Source organism: Diabrotica virgifera, chromosome 1, assembly GCF_917563875.1.
Source record: "Diabrotica virgifera virgifera chromosome 1, PGI_DIABVI_V3a".
In the NCBI taxonomy this organism is placed as follows: Eukaryota; Metazoa; Arthropoda; class Insecta; order Coleoptera; family Chrysomelidae; genus Diabrotica; species Diabrotica virgifera.
Window position 1 is genome coordinate 218,852,449 of NC_065443.1, and position 21,792 is coordinate 218,874,240.

General features: G+C 34.0%; 1 protein-coding gene across 1 annotated transcript in view; it reads left to right on the plus strand.

Annotated features, from left to right (window-relative positions):
• Positions 1–21,792, plus strand: part of LOC114330024 (guanylate cyclase 32E) — a 965,459-nt gene that overhangs the window by 649,116 nt on the left and 294,551 nt on the right. Inside the window, exon 7 of the mRNA XM_050647412.1 lies at positions 20,258–20,342. Coding sequence (XP_050503369.1) covers positions 20,258–20,342 — 85 coding nt within the window. The remainder of the gene's footprint in view (positions 1–20,257; positions 20,343–21,792) is intronic.

Here is a 21,792-nt window from a genome sequence, read left to right on the forward strand (position 1 = left end):
TATTGGTCTGATGACTGTTTTGTAAATTCTGCCTTTCACTTCTTTTCCGATGTTTTTATTTCTCCATATCATTTCATTAAGGCAACCTGTGTCTCTGTTTGCTTTATTCACCTGATCTTCCACTTCTGTTTCGAGCTTTCCTTAACTAGATAGTGTGATGCCTAGATATTTAAACTCCATTACTTGTTATCTTGTTTGACCCTTCAGCTCTAATTTACACCTTATTAGATCTGCTATTATAACCATGCATTTAGTCTTTTTTGGGGAAATTAACATGTTAAATTTTCTAGCAGTTATATTAAATTGGTACAGCATACGTTGTAAATCATCTTCACTTTGAGAGATTAGTATTGCGTAGTCTGCATAGCAAATTATTTTAAGTTGTTTTTCTCCCATTTGGTATCTTTTTTTTTGTTCTTATTTTTCTTATTATTTCGTCCATGATCAGGTGGAATAGTAGTAGAGGACTCAGCGAATCTCACTGTCTTATCCCATTGCTGGCTTTAATTGGGTCAGTTAGTTCTTCATCTACTCTTACTTTTATTGTGTTGTCCTTGTAGATATTTTGAATCGTTTTAATTATTCCCAGAGATACCAGATAATATTCTTGCGTACATTAAATGGATAACGTCCTTTAATTTGACCCTGTAAAATGCCTACTTAAGGTTCACGAAACATAAGTATGCCGATTTGTTGTATTCTTACGATGTTTCTTGAACCTGGCTCATTATAAATGTAGCGTCTGTGCATGATCTTCCCGTCCTAAAACCTTGTTGTTCTTCTGCTAATGTTATAATTTTATTCGGTCTGTTTGTTATCACTTTGTTCGTTAATTTTAGTGTTGTGTTTAATAAATTAATTCCTGTGTAATTCCCCGGATCCGATTTTTTTCCCTTTTTTTAAGAGAGTTATTAGGATACTTGATCTCCATTCTTGTGGTATTCTATTTTATTCTATTATTTTTTGGATTAGTTTTAATAGTTGTTTGGTCAGATCTTGTCCTCCATACCTTAGGAGTTTATTCGATATTCTGTCCCCTCCTGGTGATTTTCTATTTTTTAATTTCCTTACTGCTTCCGTTACCTCTGCTTCTTCAATATTTATTTCTTCGTTTGTTGTCACTTCAGGTGTTGGTAGTTCGTTATCATTATCTGTAGCAAACAGAGATCTGAAATAGTCTGCCCAAGTTTCCTTCTAAATGTGTTTCGTCAATTTACATATAATCTATACAATAACCATGATTTGATCTATTTTGAAGTCGGTAAAATAGAGAAAATCTCCAAAAAGCCCATAAAAACGGTTTTTCTGATTTTTGAAAGTGGCGAGCCTTATGATAAAAACTGAGAAAACTTAGACTATGATAGTGTTTGAAACTTTTCTTTTGTTGTTTTGTCTAAAATATACAAAATAGAAAAAAATTAGACCTACAGCTATCTCCAAGAAAAACTCGAAATTGTCACATTAAGATAAGGTAAGTTAGGTACATGCAGAACAGTCTATATTTCAAAAATCTGACGGTTTGAGCGGGGTGTAAGGAAATGGGTGTCACAAAATTTCACAAGAGAAAAGCAAATATTTCGAGAAATAAACATCACACCGAAAAACTAAAAATATGTTTATAATATTTTTCAAAAATCTATCAATACCAAACACGACCCCCCACGAAGTGGGGGGATGGTAAATTTAAAATTTTAAATAGGAACCCCACGATATTTCGCGAAATGAACATCATATCAAAAAACTGCAAAATATACGTATTTAATATTTTTGAAAAATCTATCGAATGACACCAAACATGACCCCCACGGAGTTGGGGTGGGGGGTTTCTTTAAAATCTTAAATAGGAGCCCCCATTTTTTATTGCAGATTTGGATTCCTTACATAAAAATAAGCAAGTTTTTTCGAGATATTTTTTCGAATTATGGATAGATGGCGCTATAATCGGAAAAAAGATTGTTGGAAATGGAAAATTAAATTAAAAAATGGAAAGTCCCCACTTAAATTGAAAACTCTACTTAACTTTTTTTGGTTTTTGGGACCTAATCTTCACAAACCAATACGTCCCTTTAACGCTCGAGTAACTGCAAATTTAGCATACTTTCTTCCCCTACTACTATGAGGACAGTTTGATTACTATGTAGCTGTATTTTAATAGTAAACGAATTTAATACAGTCTGGCTCAACAAACTAATCTTTCTTCCATCCAGTTGATATATTTTATGACCTCGTCGTAAATTTACATAAACTTGCCTTATTCATTTTTTTTTATTGTTATTGTTGGATATGGTATTATCAGAATTTGCTTTAAAACTGTTTAAAAATGCTTATCTAACAGGTAACAAAAGTTTAATGTTGTCAACTCGTTTTAAATTAACATTGACCTAGATTAAAGAACAGCTTGAATTCGGTGAGGACATACCCAGAAGTAGACTCTTATCGGACCATAATATATGTACATTAGTTGGCCAGATAAATCTCAAACTAAAGAAACTCATCAAGTGATACAGTGAGGTACTGTTACATACAAGAAAAAAAAAGTAGAACAAAAATATAGTTATATCAAATAGGCATAGTGCTGAATGTCGAAAAAGAAGATCTGAGGAACGGCACAATAGTAAGGGATAAAGAATGGATGACTGATGACATTCTGAAGATGATAGACCAAAGAAGATTAATTAAAAACAAGGATGAGAGAAGTACCAAAAAATCAACAGTAACAATCAAGAAAGAATTGAGGGGAGCCAATGACGTACGTATGCAAGAAAAACGTATATTAGTTGAGGAGCTCCATATGAAACACCACTTCATCATGGACAAAGACGAGAAACTGGCGAAGACAGTTGAGAAAAAGTTGGTCAACTAGAAAGTGTACATAGAAGAAGTTTTCCGGGAATACTAATATAACTCTTCAGAATTGAATCGCATGATTGGTCCGTCAATATCAGAAAGCAAAGTGAAAGCGGCTTTAGAACAGTCTAAAAACGATAAAACCATGTTTTCTCGCAAAATACCATTAATATGTTTATATGGAATTCGGTCACAAATTATTGGTGTAATGAACATTACATTTTTAATGAACTTCACTTGGCCTGGATCTTGTAGCCTGTGTATGTGGATGAAGAAAATTTTTGAGGGTAGTGTTATTACTAGGGATATCCAATTCTTACTGTTTTTATGTGTTATTTTGTGTTGAATGTTATGTAAAAAATTTGTTTTTGTGTATTATGTGCTGCATATGTATTGTATATAAGACTGTAGATGACTTGTCTTGTTCTCCGACTTTCCATACTCCGGTATTTTTGATATTTTCTTCTTGTTGACTTCTTTCATTATTGGCAACCGAAGCAGCAAGCAAAATTTAGTATTCGAAGTCGAAAGGTCAAACAATAGTTAACTAAAAATGTAATTTTTATTACACCCACAATTGTAACTTAATACCATATAATATAATACTTTTATAAAATATAGAATAAAAAGTTCACCCAGAAAATAGTTTGCAAAAGCATAAATGATAATAATTTGAGTCCAATTTCAACTGGATAATCAACATATTGGCCTACGAATACAAATACGAATAAGTTACACTATCTCATAGACTGTTCTATTGTAAAAATAGATATTTATAACCACTTTTACAATATAAAACCATCCTTTGACCTTTTTGCATATATCCACATAATACAAATAACCCCTATACAGTTTCAAATAAAAAACACATTACAATCTATATTACAATCCATAATATTTTGTATAGGATAACTACACTACACAAAACGTAATTTAAATATTTCTCTTATAACTATGAAAATATGGAAGATGCAATCCACTACCTTCATCAATCACAAAACAGATAACTTATGGTCTAAATTGCAAGAATAACGATATCCACAGCATATAAATATCCTGATCAACGAAAAAAGAAATTTAAAAGTTTTTATTACACATTTGATACAGTCGAACCCGCTTATTGGAATAGCCTTCGTGCCAAGCAAAACTATTCCTATATCAGGGATATTCTAATAACCGATCGTTGGTAGCTAGTAAAAACGTTTCGGGACCTCAAATTTGTATTCCTTAAACCGGGATATTCCTATAACCGGTATTCTAATAAGCGGGTTCGACTGTATTATATTTTGATAGCCGACTAAATTGGCAAAAGGATATTTGCGCAAAGCGGCTGTCAGATTAATGAATTATTTGGTATAGAAATCAAAATCAAGATTCAGATTCAAAAATACATTTATCTGTGCACAATAATGTGTTCTAATATCAGTCTGAACTTTAGAAAGATATCGTCAACAAATCAGAAAAACACCAATCTGTAGAGTTACAGAGTAGCTAAGTTTATAATTACGCGAGTGAATGAGAGCAAGAACAGGATGTTACCTCCGAATTCTATCCTACCGCATGGATTTTAATGAAATTTTGGGAATGGTCTCTACATATCTCCTAATTCGAAGTTTACCCTATATACTACGCGTTTATCTTAAGGGCGGTCTCACCCCTTCAAGGCTTGGACAATTTTTTGGTCACCATAACCACCGAAGTGGCTAGAGAACCTAATTCTGAGTAAAAATTTTTCTGTAATATTTTTTTGAAGTAAGTTTTCAAACTCGAAATTTCGTAGTTTATAAGAAAACAAAGACAATCGTACCTTCATAAATCTTCTAGTTATAATACAAAAAGGGATAGTGTAGCTGAATACACTTTGTTTTTTTGGTGCATGCTCATTTTTGGTGCAAGCTATCTCCAATCATTTTCGAGTTACATGGAGAAAAAGGAAAATTTTTAAGAAAATTTAAAAAGCGCTTTATAATTTGATCTTATTTTTTTTTAAAAACCATTCATTTTAAACTCGTCCAAATTTTGAACATAGAAATAACACTATAATAAAAGGTACTACTATGTCCAAATTTTGAACATAGAAATAACACTATAATAAAAGGTACTGTAAAAAGAAAACGATGCGCTTAAATTTTGGTGGATGAGGGGTTAAATACACTTTTCATTTTTTCTTAAAATACATTAGTCATCAATGTTTTTGCAGCACGTTTGACTGGAATCAACATTTAAAATTAATTATTTTAAAGGTCATTTCAAGCACTACAGTAGGTATTGGTAGCATTATACACCTAAAATCGACAGTTTATCTGTTATTTTCAAGTTGAGTACCCCGATTGGAGCATGCACAAAAAAAAACAAACTATTTTCACCTACACTATCTCTTTTTGTATTATAACTAGATTTATCAAGGAACGAATCTCTTTGTTTTTTTAAATCAACACAAATGTTTTATATATTTTTTTTAGTCAGATGCATAGTTTTTAAGGTATTCGCGAAAAACCCTCCGAAAAGATGCCGTTTTCAATTTCCCAATCCAACTCCAATTTCCCACCCACTTGAAGGCGTGAGAATTGCCCCCAAGGTAAAAGCGCCACAGTATATAGGGTAGACTTTGTTTCTTGAGCTATTCCCTACATACTGTAAAAATATCAAGTAAATCGATGTAGTAAAGTGGAATGTCGTAGCCAAATACCCTCATTGACTCTCCTAAAGGTATATATGAATAAATGGTAAAATAAATATTTTAATCAAATAAATGAATGCACAAAAGTTTGAATAAAATAACGCACATAGGTAGTATGTAATAAAAAATGAACAACTTGAAAAAAATATTATTTTCCGAAAATTGGTCAGGAATTTAGACATTTTTGACAAAATTTTTGAAAGAAAAGTTCCATATTTCCTTCTACTTAGCCGTTGCCTGGAAACGAAAAATAACTGCACGGAAATGTTATTTTTCTACGAGAGTGCAAAAATGTCTACTTTCGCCCACGCATTTTAGTTTAGAAAGTTTCACTTTTCCGCACGCGTGTTACTTCTCCGCACGCGTGTTACTTTTCCGCATGCGGTTTTTACTTTTCCGCACTCGTGTTAATTTAGATATGTTAATGTGAAACATGGTTAAATGAACGTATATCCAATAGAGATATTTGTATACCTGGTTATAACTTTTGATAGGGGTTCTTCCCCTATCAAAAGGATTGATAGAAGTGGGGATTCTTGTGGGTGGAGGTGTAGGTGTTTACCTAAAATGTAATTTAAACTATAATCTGATACCATCAACTAATGAGATTGAGCAAATATGGATAAAGCTATATTTAAAAAATAAAACATTGGCTGTTGGTGTTTGTTATAATCCCAAGGAAGCATTGTATAAGTCCTTTTTTGAAGTTTTTGAAACTGTTTGGTCCTCTGTGCTGCCATTGGTCGACCATATACTTTGTTTGGGCGACTTCAATGTTGATTTGTTGGATGTTGGTAATTATTCCACACAGTTTGTTACAGAGGTAATAGAAGGCCTCGGACTAAAGCAGGTGGTTAACCAAGCAACAAGGGTCACAGATTCAACATCAACTTTGCTGGATTATGTAATCACTTCTACTGAGGAAAAAGTTTTGTCTGTGGGGGTGGTGCATGTTCCAGAAATAAGTGATCATGAAATGGTGTTGTTGAAATTAGGCTGTAAAGTTAAAACTAACCAAACTAAATTTACTACATGTCGAAATTTTAAGCAACTAAATTATGATCATTTTAGATCAAATTTGAAATCCATACCGTGGAAAATAATCTACGAATTAACAGATGTAGATAGTAAGGTTGCATTTTTGTCGGATAATATCACTACTTTGCTTGATATCCATGCCCCTTTTCGGATTTTCAGAATCACAAAGAAATATGCTCCATGGTTGACTGACACTATTAGAGCTATGATGTTGGATAGGGATAGAGCATTTGCTGGGTATAAAATAACCAAGAATATCGAGCAATGGATAAATTATAAACAGTTACGTAACTTAGTATCAAACACAATTGTAAGAGAAAAAAAAAATCATATTTTAAAAACCTACAGGCCAAATCTATCAAAGATATGTGGAGTGATTTAAAACATTTAACAAATGAGGAAAATACAGTAAAAATGTACAAAAAATAAGTGGCACGTGGACTGCAAACGAGATTAATAAACATTTCATTGATGTTATACCTAAAATGAATGCAGACTTTGATACAAAAATATTTTACCAAAATAATGTAATAGATTCTCTCACGTCGGCACTTAAGTTTAGGTCAGTCACAGAAATCGATATTTTACATATAATTAACAACATTAAGAGTAAAGCTACTGGACACGATGGTATTAATATTTTAACGCTTCAGTTATGTATTCCATTTCTTCTACCATACATCACTCATGTTATTAACTTTTGCTTGAAGAACTTAATTTTTCCCGATAATTGGAAAAGGGCACATGTTATCCCTTTGCCCAAAACAAAAGTTTCCGAATCTTTAAACGATCTAAGGCCTGTAAGTATATTACCAACGTTATCTAAAATTTTGGAAAAAGCAATCGAAATCCAATTAGTAAAACATTTAAATAATAACAATATAATTCTTCCCGTGCAATCTGGCTTTAGGTCCAATCACAGCTGTTTATCTGCTTTATTAAATATTACGGATGACATTTATAGAGCCTATGATCAAAATAAAATATCAGTCTTAATGCTTTGGGACTATTCAAAAGCTTTTGACACCATTAATGACGATATATTGGTCTTACAATATATTGGTTTAGGATTTGGAGAAATTTCTTTAATAAAATCATATATTTCTAACAGATATCAAGCAGTAAAACTTAATCAAACTACTTCAACTTTTTTAAGAGTTAATACTGGTGTGCCTCAAGGTTCTATATTAGGCCCAATATTATTCTCTATATACATATCAAATTTTCCTTCTACTTTTTTATCTTGTTCTCAACATTATTATGCAGACGATACTCAGCTTTATATATCATTTAGTTTAGGTGAATGTGAACAGGCGGTCCAAGCAATACATTATGATTTACTCAGCTTACAAATTTTTTCCCAAAATCATTCTTTAAAATTGAATGCATCAAAAACTCAGGCTATTATTTTCGGAAAATCAGCTCATAGAAAAATATTTTTGGAAAATTACTCAAAAAAAATTACCTTTGGTGATGATACTTTAGTTTTTATTAAAAAAATTAAAAGCCTTGGTGTGTGGTTAGATGAAGATTTAAGATTTACGCATCACGTCAGTCTGTGTCTACAAAGAGGATACGCGGTACTGAAAATGTTATATCAAAGCCGTAGTATATTAAACAGAGCTACCAAATCTATGTTGTGTAATGCTCTAATTTTATCAAAACTTAATTAGGTACTGCGATGTACTTTATCACGCATGTCTCACAGAATTCGATTCCCGGAGAATACAAAAGTTGCAAAATTGTTGCCTGCGTTTAGTTTCCGAAATCAGAAAATATCAAAGTATAAGTAGTACCTTTACTAAACTAATAATAGTCTCCCGTTGTATACCGCTCACGTGGCTTTGGGAGTATAGCAGGGTAGTCTGCTATATCTAGGGCCTACGGTATACAAGGAAGGTAACAGGGCCAGTGCTACGCTTCAACCGCCTATTATTGCCCCTGGTTTTACCCAAGGTACTCATTTTATTCAGGCTGAGTCGACCTGGGGCCTATAAACATTTTTGAAAATGTCTAGTTGTTCTTACCGGCGGTAGGATTTGAACTCCGGACCACCGGCACGCTAGCCTAGCACACTACCACTCGGCTACGCCGGCCCTCTTTATATTTACTAAACTCAAATGGTTAAATATGAAAAATCGACGAAAACTACATGCTTTATGCTTCTATCATAAAGTCATTAGGGATAGAATGCCTCCATATTTGTAGGATAGAATAACTTACAGGACTGACGTGCATAATCTTAACCTTCGACATAAAAATTCTCTCACCTTACCATGCAAGCCATTCAACACATTTTTTTAGACGTTCATTTTCTTTTTCAATTATTAGCTACTATAACGATTTGTGTGACAGCTTTCGAATCATTTCCAGGACAATGTTTAAAAGAAAAATGTTTAAGCTTCTGTTTAGTGAACAGTAACATATATACGAATATACCAATTGCTATTTATAAGAAATATTAAGTTATTATTAATTATAGATATTTATTTACATTGATTATTGACAGCTGTAGGTACTTCTGAATTATAATATATACTTTTTATAAATAATTTAAGTTAGACTATAAATTGCAACATTGGGTGTTAAGTGGAAGAGCAGATGTATGTTGTTGTCTCTTGACAGCAATATACAAACTGAATCTCGCCCTACAAATATATTATAAATCCTTATTTTATAATTTTTTAAATATTAATAAAGATATTTATTATTATTATTATTATAATGTGGCCTTAAAGTAATTATAATACATGCAGTAAACTAATATTTAGATATTATTTACTAATTTATTTCAAATATATCTTATTGTGTTCCTGTTTTAATGAAATTAACGCGACAATTCGATGAAATAAAATTATTTTGACATAATATTCGAAAGTCAAATCGGTAGACAATAACAGTCGTTTTGAATCATCGTCATGGAAACCAAGATCGTCGTCATGCTAACTAATTATATTGAAATTTTGGTTTTGACAACCTTGTCAAAGAATTAATTTGTGTATGTATTTTCATATTAATTAAATTAATTTATTAATATTTGGTAATTTTTTAAAGACTCTTAGAAAAAATATTGTTCCTAACTCTTGCAGAAAGTCTCTTTTCCGCACTCGACTGCTTGCCGAACTCCCGCTTCACGTCGTTCGGCAAACTGCACTCGCGTGCGAAAAATAATGACTTTCTGCACTTGTTAGGAAATAGTATAGGGGAAAGTGAGGCAAAATGGTCCCTCTAACTTCTTTTTGCTACACATGACAAAAAACGAAATATTTAAGCACAGTTTAATTAGACAAGAAGTTGCGTAATAACAGAACATATTTCTTTGAAAATTTTTTATTTAAGTATAGAGTTAAAAGTAAAATAACATTATTTTTAAAGAGCCTTAAAGGGACCATTTTACACCATCATCATCATACAACCTCTTCTGTCCACTGCTGGACATAGGTCTCTCCCATTCTTCGCCACTCTTCACGGTTCTGTGCTTCTTGTTGCCATTTCTTGGATATTCGTTTAATGTCGTCCATCCAGCGTGTTGGTGGTCGTCCTCTGCTGCGTTTGTCTTCTCTTGGGCGCCAGTCAATTAGTTTTCTGGTCCATCGTGAGTCTTTCAGTCGCGCTATGTGACCTGCCCAATTCCATTTCAGCTTGGCTATACGTTCAACGACATCAGTGATACCTGTTCTTTTCCTTAAGTCTTGGTTCCTTATTTTGTCTTTTTTTGTCACGCCGAGAATCGATCTTTCCATGCGCCTTTGTGCCACTCGCATTTTTAGTGCTGTTGTTTTTGTGAGCGTGAGAGTTTCTGCTCCGTATGTCATAATAGGAAGAACGCATTGGTCAAATGTCTTCCGTTTCATAGCTGTCGGGATGTTGCTCTTAAAGATGTCTCTTAGTGATCCATACGCCGCCCAAGCAAGTGTTATTCGTCGTTGAAATTCGCAGGTCTGATTGTCCTTGCCTATTCTGACTTCATGACCGAGATATATGTACTTTTCTGTCAATTCTACCACTTGATTTTGGATGGTTAGGTGTTCGCTGGGAACTAAATTTGTCATAAATTTGGTCTTACTGATGTTCATTTTTAGACCTATTGTTGAAGACACGTTTTCTAATTCTAGTAGCATTTGTTGTGCTTCACCCAGATCTTCGGTAATAAGTACTATATCGTCGGCAAAACGCAGATGATTGAGCATTTCTCCATCTATCTTTATTCCTCTATTTTCCCACTTTAGCATTTTAAAGGCGTATTCGAGGACCGCTATAAATAATTTAGGTGAGAGAGTGTCGCCCTGTCTCACACCTCGCTTGATATGAATTTCTCTGGTAGTATCATGTAGTTTTACACGCATTGTGGCGTTTTGGTATAATGTTTGCACTAACTTTGTAAACCGGTAATCTATTCTACTATTGTTCAGAGCAGTTATAATGCTGTCTAATTCCACAGTGTCGAAGGCTTTGTGAAAGTCTACGAAGATAAGTACCAGTGGTTTGTTATATTCTATCGACTTTTCTATTAAGGTTTTTGCTGTTTGTAGGTGATCGTTCGTTCCGAATTTTGAGCGGAATCCAGCTTGTTCTCGGGGTTGGTAGAAATCTAACTTTTTTTCTAGTCTTGTCGTAATTATTCGGGTAAACATTTTATAGATGTGGTTCAATAAGCTGATTGGTCTATAGTTTTCTAGGTGCGCCTTGTCTCCTTTCTTGTGTAGTAAAATTGTTACTGCATTGTTCCATGTTTCCGGTATGCAACAATCTGTTAGACAAAGGTTAAACAAAATTTTTATTTGGTTGAGAAGGACACGTCCACCCATCTTTATAGCTTCTATTACGACTCCATCTTCTCCTGGCGCTTTGTTGTTTTTCATCCTTTTCATTGCGTCCTGGATTTCGCTTAGTGTGATCTCTGGCATGAGCTCTGAACCCTGGTTGATAACTTTGCGTGATGCAGCGGCTTCTAAATTCTTTTGGTCTTCTCTTTGGCTTGTATATAGTTCTTGATAGAAGTCTTCAACTATGTGTAGTAGTTCTTCTCTATTTGATGTGGGGACTCCTTCTTTGTTCTTTAGTTTGTGTATTTCGCATTTTCCATTGTTTAGCCGCCTTCTCAGGACTTTCAGACTTTTATTCTCTTCTATAGTCCGCTGGACTTTTTCATTCTTAAATTTCCTTAAATCTTTCCTTATAGCTTTTGATACTTCTTTGTTTATTTTTCGCAGTTCTTCTTCGTCAGTGCTTTCGTTTTCTTTGATTTTTCTTCTAGTTTCCATTAGTTGCTTTGTTTCAATGGTTATTTTTTCGTCTTGGCTTCTTTTAGGACAGCATTTTACTTGAGCCTCTCGAATAGCTTCTACGATATTTTCGTTTAGGGCATCTACATTATTCATGCATTCATTTTGTTGTAGGATTTTATTGATATTGCCTTGGTTACACCAGGATACACCATGGTTGGGGTAAAATGAACCCATCCATGAGGTAAAATGACCCCTATAGTTCTTTTGTAAAGGAAACGTAATTTCTACATTTTTATTTACAAAAATCGCAAATATACAATTTCTGCTTTCCAGTTACACCCGCACACAATAAATGACACCATTTATTGCACAAACTGCACTTGATCCAAACCTCCTTCGCCTGCGATTTACTGAATAATTCCGAGCAAAATATACAGGCAACGTCATCTTCATCATCATCAAATCTCTTATTTTCTTTGTTTTTTCCAAACACCTTTTTGCTTACAGCTGTTCTAGCTGATTGTGAAGTTGGCTTGGGTGTTTTTTGTTTTGCTTTCATCAAAAAATAATTTGGTGTGGAGGTGAAAACAGTCGATCCTTGCGAAGGCCTTGAACTCCTTGTCTGAGGAGGTGCCTGAGGTAGTGGAGATATATCATATGGAGTTACAAAAGTATCGTCCAGCAATGATGGAATTTCATTTTGTTTTGAAGTGCTAACTTCGGAAATTGGGATTGAATTACCAACTACGGAGCTTGTAACTTCAATTTTATGATTTGACGCAACAACTTCCGGATTTGAAGCTGCAGTGACTAAAGTTTCATTGTCCGATAATTCCTCCGGACTGTTTCCACAAAGGCTGACATCATCTGAAGATTTTCCACTAGCTTCCCACTCCTCTGAATCGTCTGATGAAGATATATTACGAATTTTTCTTTTCTTTATAGATAAAACCCTTACAAGAGAAGAAGTATCCCTTTGTGGAGAAGGAGTTCTTTGTACGTCGATGGGATCAACGGTTTCATTTTCCACTAGAGGTCGATCAGTCGTATACGATGGTTTAAATTTCCAATCGGGGAATATGTTCGGATTAAAAGTGTAAATGCCTGTTTTCTCGAATTCACTGAGTCCGTTGTTAAGTGTGGCAGCTCGTCGGTACGATTTTCCAAACAAGAGCTATGTTATACAGAGTTATGACCTTTCCAGGGTTTGCTTTAAGCCATAAAATAATTTCCTCATTAAAATACGTCATTAGAGGTGAAAATACTGCTACATCCAATGGCTGCATCTCGTGCGTGCAATGTGGAGGAAACGACAGCATTATAATTCCATTTTCTCTGCAGTATTCTATAGCTTCGACAGATTTGTGGCTTGAATGACCATCAAGCAATAATAGAACCCTATTTTCAACTGAGCACTGTGTATGCTGTTGAAAATGCTTTAAGAGCAGAATAAAGGTGTCAGATTTCATGTATCCAGATTCGTTGTAAAGAGAAAGTGTTCCAAGTGGGGCACCTAGAAATAATAATTCATTCCTTCGTTTGCGTGGGAATATTATTTCTGGAGGGATGAATTGACCTGCAGCATTTACACAGAGAACAACGGTGACATTTTGTCCTCTTTCAGCGCTTGTTAGGAAACCAACCTGTTTCCGTCCTTTATGTGCTAAAATTTTGGGTAACTTGTTAGGAACCGTTTGGATGCCACACTCATCCATATTATATATCCTCATAGGGTTAAAGTTATTTTTATTTTGTATTTCATCTAAAAGAGAAAAAAACTTAGCAACTGCCTCTTTATTAAAGCCTCTTGCCCTGGCAGCTGAGGTAGCCTCAGGAGTTCTAAAAGAAATCTCTGGGTATCTCTTTAGAAAATCTCTAAACCAAGCCGTTCCAGCTGACTTTTTGTTCTTAGAAAACCTGTGTTTAATACCATTCCTCTCCGCAAGGGAGTACGCCATTTCACAAATGTTTTTCTTCGTCATACCAAATAGTCTGTCTTCCATATCTAAAAGATACTCCTTTAAGGAAGTCTCCAATTTTTCGGGCAATGTTGTAGTGAATCGACCAAGTATTTTCGAATAACCTGTTGCCTAAAAGAAAGTAACGATAATTTTCTGACATCTCCTTTATAAATAAACTAGTCTACTTTTAGTTCACTTACCAATACATTTTGATTTTTGGCCCTTCTTTTTAAAGTACTTAAAGGCAGATTATAAATCCTAGCAGCTCTTTTAAAAGGCATACCGTTAGAAATATTTTCCAAGGCAAGTTTCATTGAATTTGAATCCCATTGTTGTCTTGTCGTCTTCCGAACATAAGTTCTAACCATTATCTCTGTAAAGATAATATAACTACATTTGATTGTTATAAAAAATATTTCTGTATAGCTCAAAACTTTATTTGGTAGGCTAAGCAAGGGTAAAATGGTCCCCGGGGTCATTTTGCCTCAACATGGAGGGACCATTTTACCTCAAAATCTGATCAAATATAAAAACTAATTTACATGAGTGACTTCGGATAATTAGAGAAATTGTAACATATCTGATATAAACAAAAAGGATACCTTTTTAAACTCCATTAAAAAGTTCTACTTACTTTAATTAAAACGCCTAAAAACACAATTTTTGCAACCACGAAATTAACAATATCACGTGTGTTTTTATAGGTTATATTAAAACTAGCTTAATATGCTTCGCATATCTTCACAGCTTCGTACATAGGTGGCGCTAGTAGTACTGAATATAATAAAGATAGCTAAATAATGGTTTTATGAAAATTATGAGAAATATGGTAGGGGACCATTTGACCCAGGGGGACCATTTTATCCGACTTTCCCCTATTGTGCAACAAGTGCAGAAAGGTACTAATTTCTCACGAGTTTGAAAAGTTGCGGTACGATCGCAAGCGAGTGCCGCAATTCAAACGAGTGAGAAATTACCTTTCTGCACGTGTTTCACACTATACTTTTTCTACAAGCACAGTTTTTCCTAAAAATAAAAATCACAATTTCCAAACGACGATTAATTATAATAGGTACCTATGTGATAAATTTTAAACTGTATTTAATTAATACCTACTAATCAATTTAAATTCCTTATACCTAAATAAATTGCACAGAAATCAGTTAAAAAATTAATGCACTGCTTTAATTTGTTTAAATTTAAACAATTATTACACATTATTGACATTATATTTATGCAGTCACGGATTTACACAAAACCTACTTCATTCGACGTCTCTTGCACAGGTTGCTAAATCCTTATTGGTTATTTGATAATTATAAAATGTTTAATAAGAATAAAATTGTAAAATAAAACAGTTGTAACATCCATAATTTAGTTTCTATGCTATAGTTAAATATAATAATTGTCTTATAGGTTATATATTTGTCTAAAGTTTAACCACGGATGTAAACAGAATATAACGTTACTCAGAATGCGGTAGTCCACGGATGTAAACAGAATATAACGTTACTCAGAATGAGGTAGTCAACTGTGCAGAAAAGAAATTTGCGGCACAGAAACGTCACTTTGCGGCACAGAAACGTCACTTTTCTGCACACTAATGTCAAATATCTTAGAAAATATCAAGTTTGCTAACATAAAACCGTGCAGAAAAGTGCACTTTGAATAGTGGTTGTAGAAAAATAACTATTTTCTACAACCACTATTCAAAGTGCACTTTTCTGCACGGTTTTATGTTAGCAAACTTGATATTTTCTCACAGTATAAGATATTTGACATTAGTGTGCAGAAAAGTGACGTTTCTGTGCCGCAAAGTGACGTTTCTGTGCCGCAAAGTTCTTTTCTGCACAGTTGACTACCTCATTCTGAGTAACGTTATATTCTGTTTACATCCGTGGACTACCGCATTCTGAGTAACGTTATATTCTGTTTACATCCGTGGTTAAACTTTAGACAAATATATAACCTATAAGACAATTATTATATTTAACTATAGCATAGAAACTAAATTATGGATGTTACAACTGTTTTATTTTACAATCTTATTCTTATTAAACATTTTATAATTATCAAATAACCAATAAGGATTTAGCAACCTGTGCAAGAGACGTCGAATGAAGTAGGTTTTGTGTAAATCCGTGACTGCATAAATATAATGTCAATAATGTGTAATAATTGTTTAAATTTAAAGAAATTAAGGCAGTGCATTAATTTTTTAACTGATTTCTGTGCAATTTATTTAGGTATAAGGAATTTAAATTGATTAGTAGGTATTAATTAAATACAGTTTAAAATTTATCACATAGGTACCTATTATAATTAATCGTCGTTTGGAAATTGTGATTTTTATTTTTAGGAAAAACTGTGCTTGTAGAAAAAGTATAGTGTGAAACACGTGCAGAAAGGTAATTTCTCACTCGTTTGAATTGCGGCACCGCAACTTTTCAAACTCGTGAGAAATTAGTACCTTTCTGCACTTGTTGCACAATATACTATTCCGTACCCTAAGGAAATATTTTTTCCTTACAGCAGATTCAGAAAAAGTTTATTAAAGAACAAATTTATTTTAAATAATTTCAACACGTTGTAAGGTAGTCTGAAACCAAAAATGTAATATGTAATTAACTACAATTAATTTTTCTTTTCAACGTTTTCTGAGAAGAACTTGCATTTTGATTCTTACGATAATCCATGAAGCTGTTGTATGAATGGTTATATTTGTCTCTGGATTTTGTTGGCAATAAATCTAATGAAGCATTCATTACTTCCATCGGTTCTGGAGGAATACCAGAAATCGAACACTCATCATAACTCATGATTAAATTAGGTAATTTTGCTTTTTTAAATTATTACAAGCAGAGAAAACACGAGAAATTACTAAAAATACTGACAAAAATAAGCAAATGCGTCAAATTTGACAATTCAATATTTTTGTTTCTATAGTTACAAAACCTGTATTTGGAGGCATCACGAATATTTGAGTCAAAATAATAATATGTCTATTTGAAAATTGTAACATGTTTATTTTAATACAGTACGTAAAGCGTTCAGCTGGACATAGGTAATTTACATTGAGATAATTAGGACAGACAAGATATATAGAAATAAAAATAGAGCCTATGAAAATGGACAAATAGAAAAAATGGAAGAAAATTTCAAAAAACAAAGAAATTAGAGGGGCTTAAGAATACCTAAAAAAGATAAAAAATGGGTATAAACCTTAAACAAGGCTTTGTAAAGATGAAAGTGAGCAAATAATCAGTGACCAACAGAAAGTCACAGAAACCTGGAAGACCATTTTCAGACCCTACTTGGGACACAAGTAGACATGGAAGATGAAATGGGTACGAACTATATAGAAGAGAATGAAGTAGAGAATGGAGTAGAAGCTCCAACCATAGAGGAAATTCTCGAAGATATTAAGGCCTAGAAAAACAATAAAGTCCCGGGAGTTTACGAAATACCAGCAGAATTGTATAAGGTAGGTGATGACCACCTAGCAAATCACATCCACGCGCTGATCAAAGACGTATGGCAAGAAGAGATAATACCCGACTACTGGAAGAAAAACATAATATGCCCGATCTATAAAAAGGAGACAAACTCCAGTAAAAAACTACCGTGGAATTCCTCTACTATGTACAGCATATAAAGTGCTCACGTATACTATAAACCAGCGGCTCCAACCACTAGCAGAAAATATTATTGGAGATCATCAGACGGGCTTCCTACGGGGAAGATCGACACTGGATCAAATATGTACAGTCAAACAGATCTTGAGCAAATCATGGGAACACGACATTGATGTTCACAACGTGTTTGTAGACTTCAAACAGGCATACGACTCAGTCAAAAGGAACAAACTCTACAATATATTAGCTGAATTGACAATACCACACAAGCTAATTAGACTCATTAAAGCCACAATGGATAAAACTTAGGCATGTGTACGAATGCAAAACCACCGGACAGACTTTTTCAAAATTTCGCAGGGACTAAAACAGGAAAATGGGCTGGCCATCTCTTTGTTTAATCTGGCACTGGAGTATGCGGTTAGGTAAATGCAAACTGGACGAGGAAACCTACTGACCAACCGAACGGTTCAACTGGCCGCTTGTACTGATGATATTAATATTATGAGTAGAACATCAACATGAGCACAGGAAACATACTCAGAGTTAAAAACGCAAACAAAAACGCTAGGTCCGGAAATTAACACAGAAGAAAATACTGACACAGACGAGGAGAAATATAGTCCCACAAAACATTATACATGAAGATGACATTAAAACGGTTGGAAAGTTTACTTACCTGGGAGTAGAACTATGTATATGCCGACGGATCAGAAGATGGAGAAATACGGAAGAGAATAACGCAGGCCAACAGAGCTTATTTTACCCTCTTCCATACATTTTACTAGGGGAGCAAAATATGCTAAATGTGCAGTCACTCGAGCGTTATGGCGACTTATTGGGTTGTGAAGAGTAGGTCCTAAAACCAAAAAAAGTTAAGTAAAGTTTTCCATTTTATTGGGCGCTTGCCATTTTTTAATTTAATTTTCCATTTCCAACAATGGTTTTTTCCGATTATTACGCCATCTATCCATAACTCGAAAAAATATTTCGAATAAAAGTTACTTATTTTTACGCAAGGAATCCAAATCTGCAATAAAAAATTGGGGGTTCCTATTTAAGATTTTTAAGTAACCCTCGACCCCACCTCCGTGGGGGGTCGTGTTTGGTGGCATTCGATAGATTTTTTCAAAAATATTGAATAAGTGTATTTTACAGTTTTTCGATCTGATGTTCCTTTCGCGAAATGTCGTGGGATTCGTATTTAAAATATTAAATTTACCCCCCACCCCTTTCCGTGGGAAGTCGTGTTTGGTATCATTCGATAGATTTATAAAAAATATTGAGCACAAATTTTTTAGTTTTTCGATTTGTCATTCATTTCGCGAAATATTCGCTTTTTTCTTGTGAAATTTTGGAACTCATCCATTTTCTTAAGCCCGGCTCAAATCGTCAGATTTTTGAAATATACACTCTTTTGCATGTACTTAACTTACCTTATCTTAATCTGACAATTTCGAGATTTTTTAAGGATACATTTTTTTTTCGGGTTCCCCTTAACGAACGCCCTTGTGTTAAGAGCCAATATATGGTAGAGGTACATCTGCAGGGTAGCAGGTTTCTCCCCTTATGCTAATCTGACGCGCTCGAGTAACTGCAAAAATCCCCGCTTGGGCACCCCTACCACTTTGGTCTAAAAATTTCCACCGAAATACATAGATGAGAATCTATTAAACCTTAATTCGACCAATAACATGCTATGGCAATGAAGCATGGGTCCTGAAAGAAACATCCAAAAACAAACTCGACACATTCGAAAGGAAAGTAGTGAGGAGAATACTAGGACCTGTGAGGGAAAACGGAATCTTCAGAAGTCGATGCAACAACGAGCTTTATCAATTTTATAAGGAAACACCCCTGTCAGACTTCATTAGAATACAAATATTGCAATGGGCCGGACATGTGATAAGAGTGGGAGAGGATAGGCTACCAAAAAGAGCACTGTATGCTAGAATGCAGGGAAAGAGACCGGTTGGAAAGCCAAGAAAGCGCTGGGAAGACACAGTAAACAGCGACGCGCAAGCCCTTTTAGGAGTCCGTGTATAGAGAAGAGAAGCCACAGACAAGCAAGGGTGGAGGCAAAAATAAAGGAGGCCAGGGCCCAATTTGGGCTGCTAGTGCAGTAGAAGGAGAAGAATTATGGCATTTGCGCTCTCTCGATGACAATACGGTTGTTAACATTAAGGGAAACTAACTTCAAAATTGACAATTCATTTCCGCTTACACAAATAAACGTCAAAACATGACAATGTAGTGGCTAAATATTTTTGACCTAACGGAATGGGAAAATTGTCTGTTTAATTTTGAAATTAGTTTTTAAACAAAAAATATTTTTAAAATTAAAGTAATATTTTTCATTAATCTCATGAATCAAAATCTTTGCTTTTGATTTATTTATGGACAGCCTTACCTCCAAACTCACTCATTCTATTCGTTTAACAGCTCGAAGTCATCGTGTCAAAATACATAAAAATGAGTTGTAAAACCTCATGGACCTTAGTCGGCCCCACATAACCCCACTTTGCTAATATACTATATTTATTATATGTAGTTAGAAGGCTTCATGCGTATAATTAATTAACTGAGTAAAGAGACCAATGAACGTGATCGAATAATAACAAAAAGAAAAAAAAATTAACCTAAATTTATGAACCTCTACGAAAAAAAGTTAAAAAATCTGCGAGGAAGGTTTATAAAAATAATTCTTTTTAGGAGTTTATTGTCATGCAAATATATCACATTTTATGTTTTCTTTATAAATAATAATATATGCACAGAAAGGGTCTCATGCCGTCGGCATTCATAACCTTCAAATAAAAAACCACTTTTCTTTCCTTTTATACTAAGGTCAAGTTTATTTTTTTTTAGATACATCTGCGAAAAAATAAAGTCATCGTCCGCCAAACCACCCTTCTGCGTTCCCTATCACCATAAAATATTTGACAGCATTTCGGTAAGTGAACTCTAATCGTATTTTTCTTGGTTCGTTTAACTTTGATCGTCACGATTTTAGACAAAACCTGTAAATGTAATAAATATACGTTGAATACGTTGAAAAAATAACGTTGAATAACGTTGAAACTGTTAATCTTCTTTAAATTGAATGTGTCATTTTTTTTCGTTCATTGATATATTTTTTATAAATACCTATGGGCCTGGATCCCGCGTACCAAAAAAAGTTGATTAATAGCAAGCTGAAAATTTGCTAATAGCTTATAGGTCAGGATCCCGCGTATGAAAAAAAAGTTGATTAATAGCAAGCTGAAAATTTGTTAATAGCTTAAGGTTGTCTAGTCGAACAAACTTTGATATATGGGAACACTGGAGTAGGGGAAGTTTTAATTTTGGAACAGGTTAAAAATTTGGAACGGTCTGAAACTCTCCGAACAGAGATTAAACTCTCATGCAAAAATCAGACTGCTATTTATCACCAAATGGGCGTTTTAATGAGTGGAACATTTAGAATATGTCAAATGACAGGAATTATGACAGGTGATAAAATAGCAGTCTGATTTTTGCATGAGAGTTTAATCTCTGTTCGAAGTGTTTAAGCCTATTCTGTCGGACAAAATAAATGTGCCGTTTTCGTGGTCTGACCGTTCCAAATTTTTAACCTCTTTCACAATTAAAACTGCCCCTGTTACAGTGTTCCCATATATCAAAGTTTATCCGACTAGACACCCTTAAGCTATTAACAAATTTTCAGCTTGCTATTAATCAACTTTTTTTTATACGCGGGATCCAGACCTATTAACTGTGTCTATTCGGACAAACTTTGATGTACGGGAATACTGGTGCAGGGGAAGTTTTAATTGTGGAACAATTTAAAAATTTGAAACATCAGACTACGCAAACGCCCCATGAATTTTTTTGGACAGAACTTGCAATTGATTTGTTACCGTTTCATTAAAGTCATATTATGCAAAAATCAGACTGCTATTTATCACCAATATAATTTCTCGCATTTGACATGTTCTTCGTCTTGAACTTATTAGAATGCCCAGTTGGTGATAAATATAAGTCTGGTTTTTGTACGAGAGTTTAATGAAGTTAAAACAAATCAACTAGAAGTTCTGTCCGACAAAATACATGGAACGTTTTCGTAGTCTGACGTTCCAAATTTTTAACCTGTTCCACAATTAAAACTTCCCCTGTTGCAGTGTTCCCATACATTAAAGTTTGTCCGACTAGACACCGTTAAGCTAATAACAGATTTTCAGCTTGCTATTAATCAACTTTTTTTGGTACGCGGGATCCAGACCCATAGTGTGACTATATTCAGTGAGAGGTAAAATTATGGAATAAATTCATTTTTTAGAGAATGGATGATTTTGGAAACAAATCCCGGAACAGGTCGATTTTTATTTTTAAAGTGTGGTTTTTTGGTATTAGACCAGGGCTCA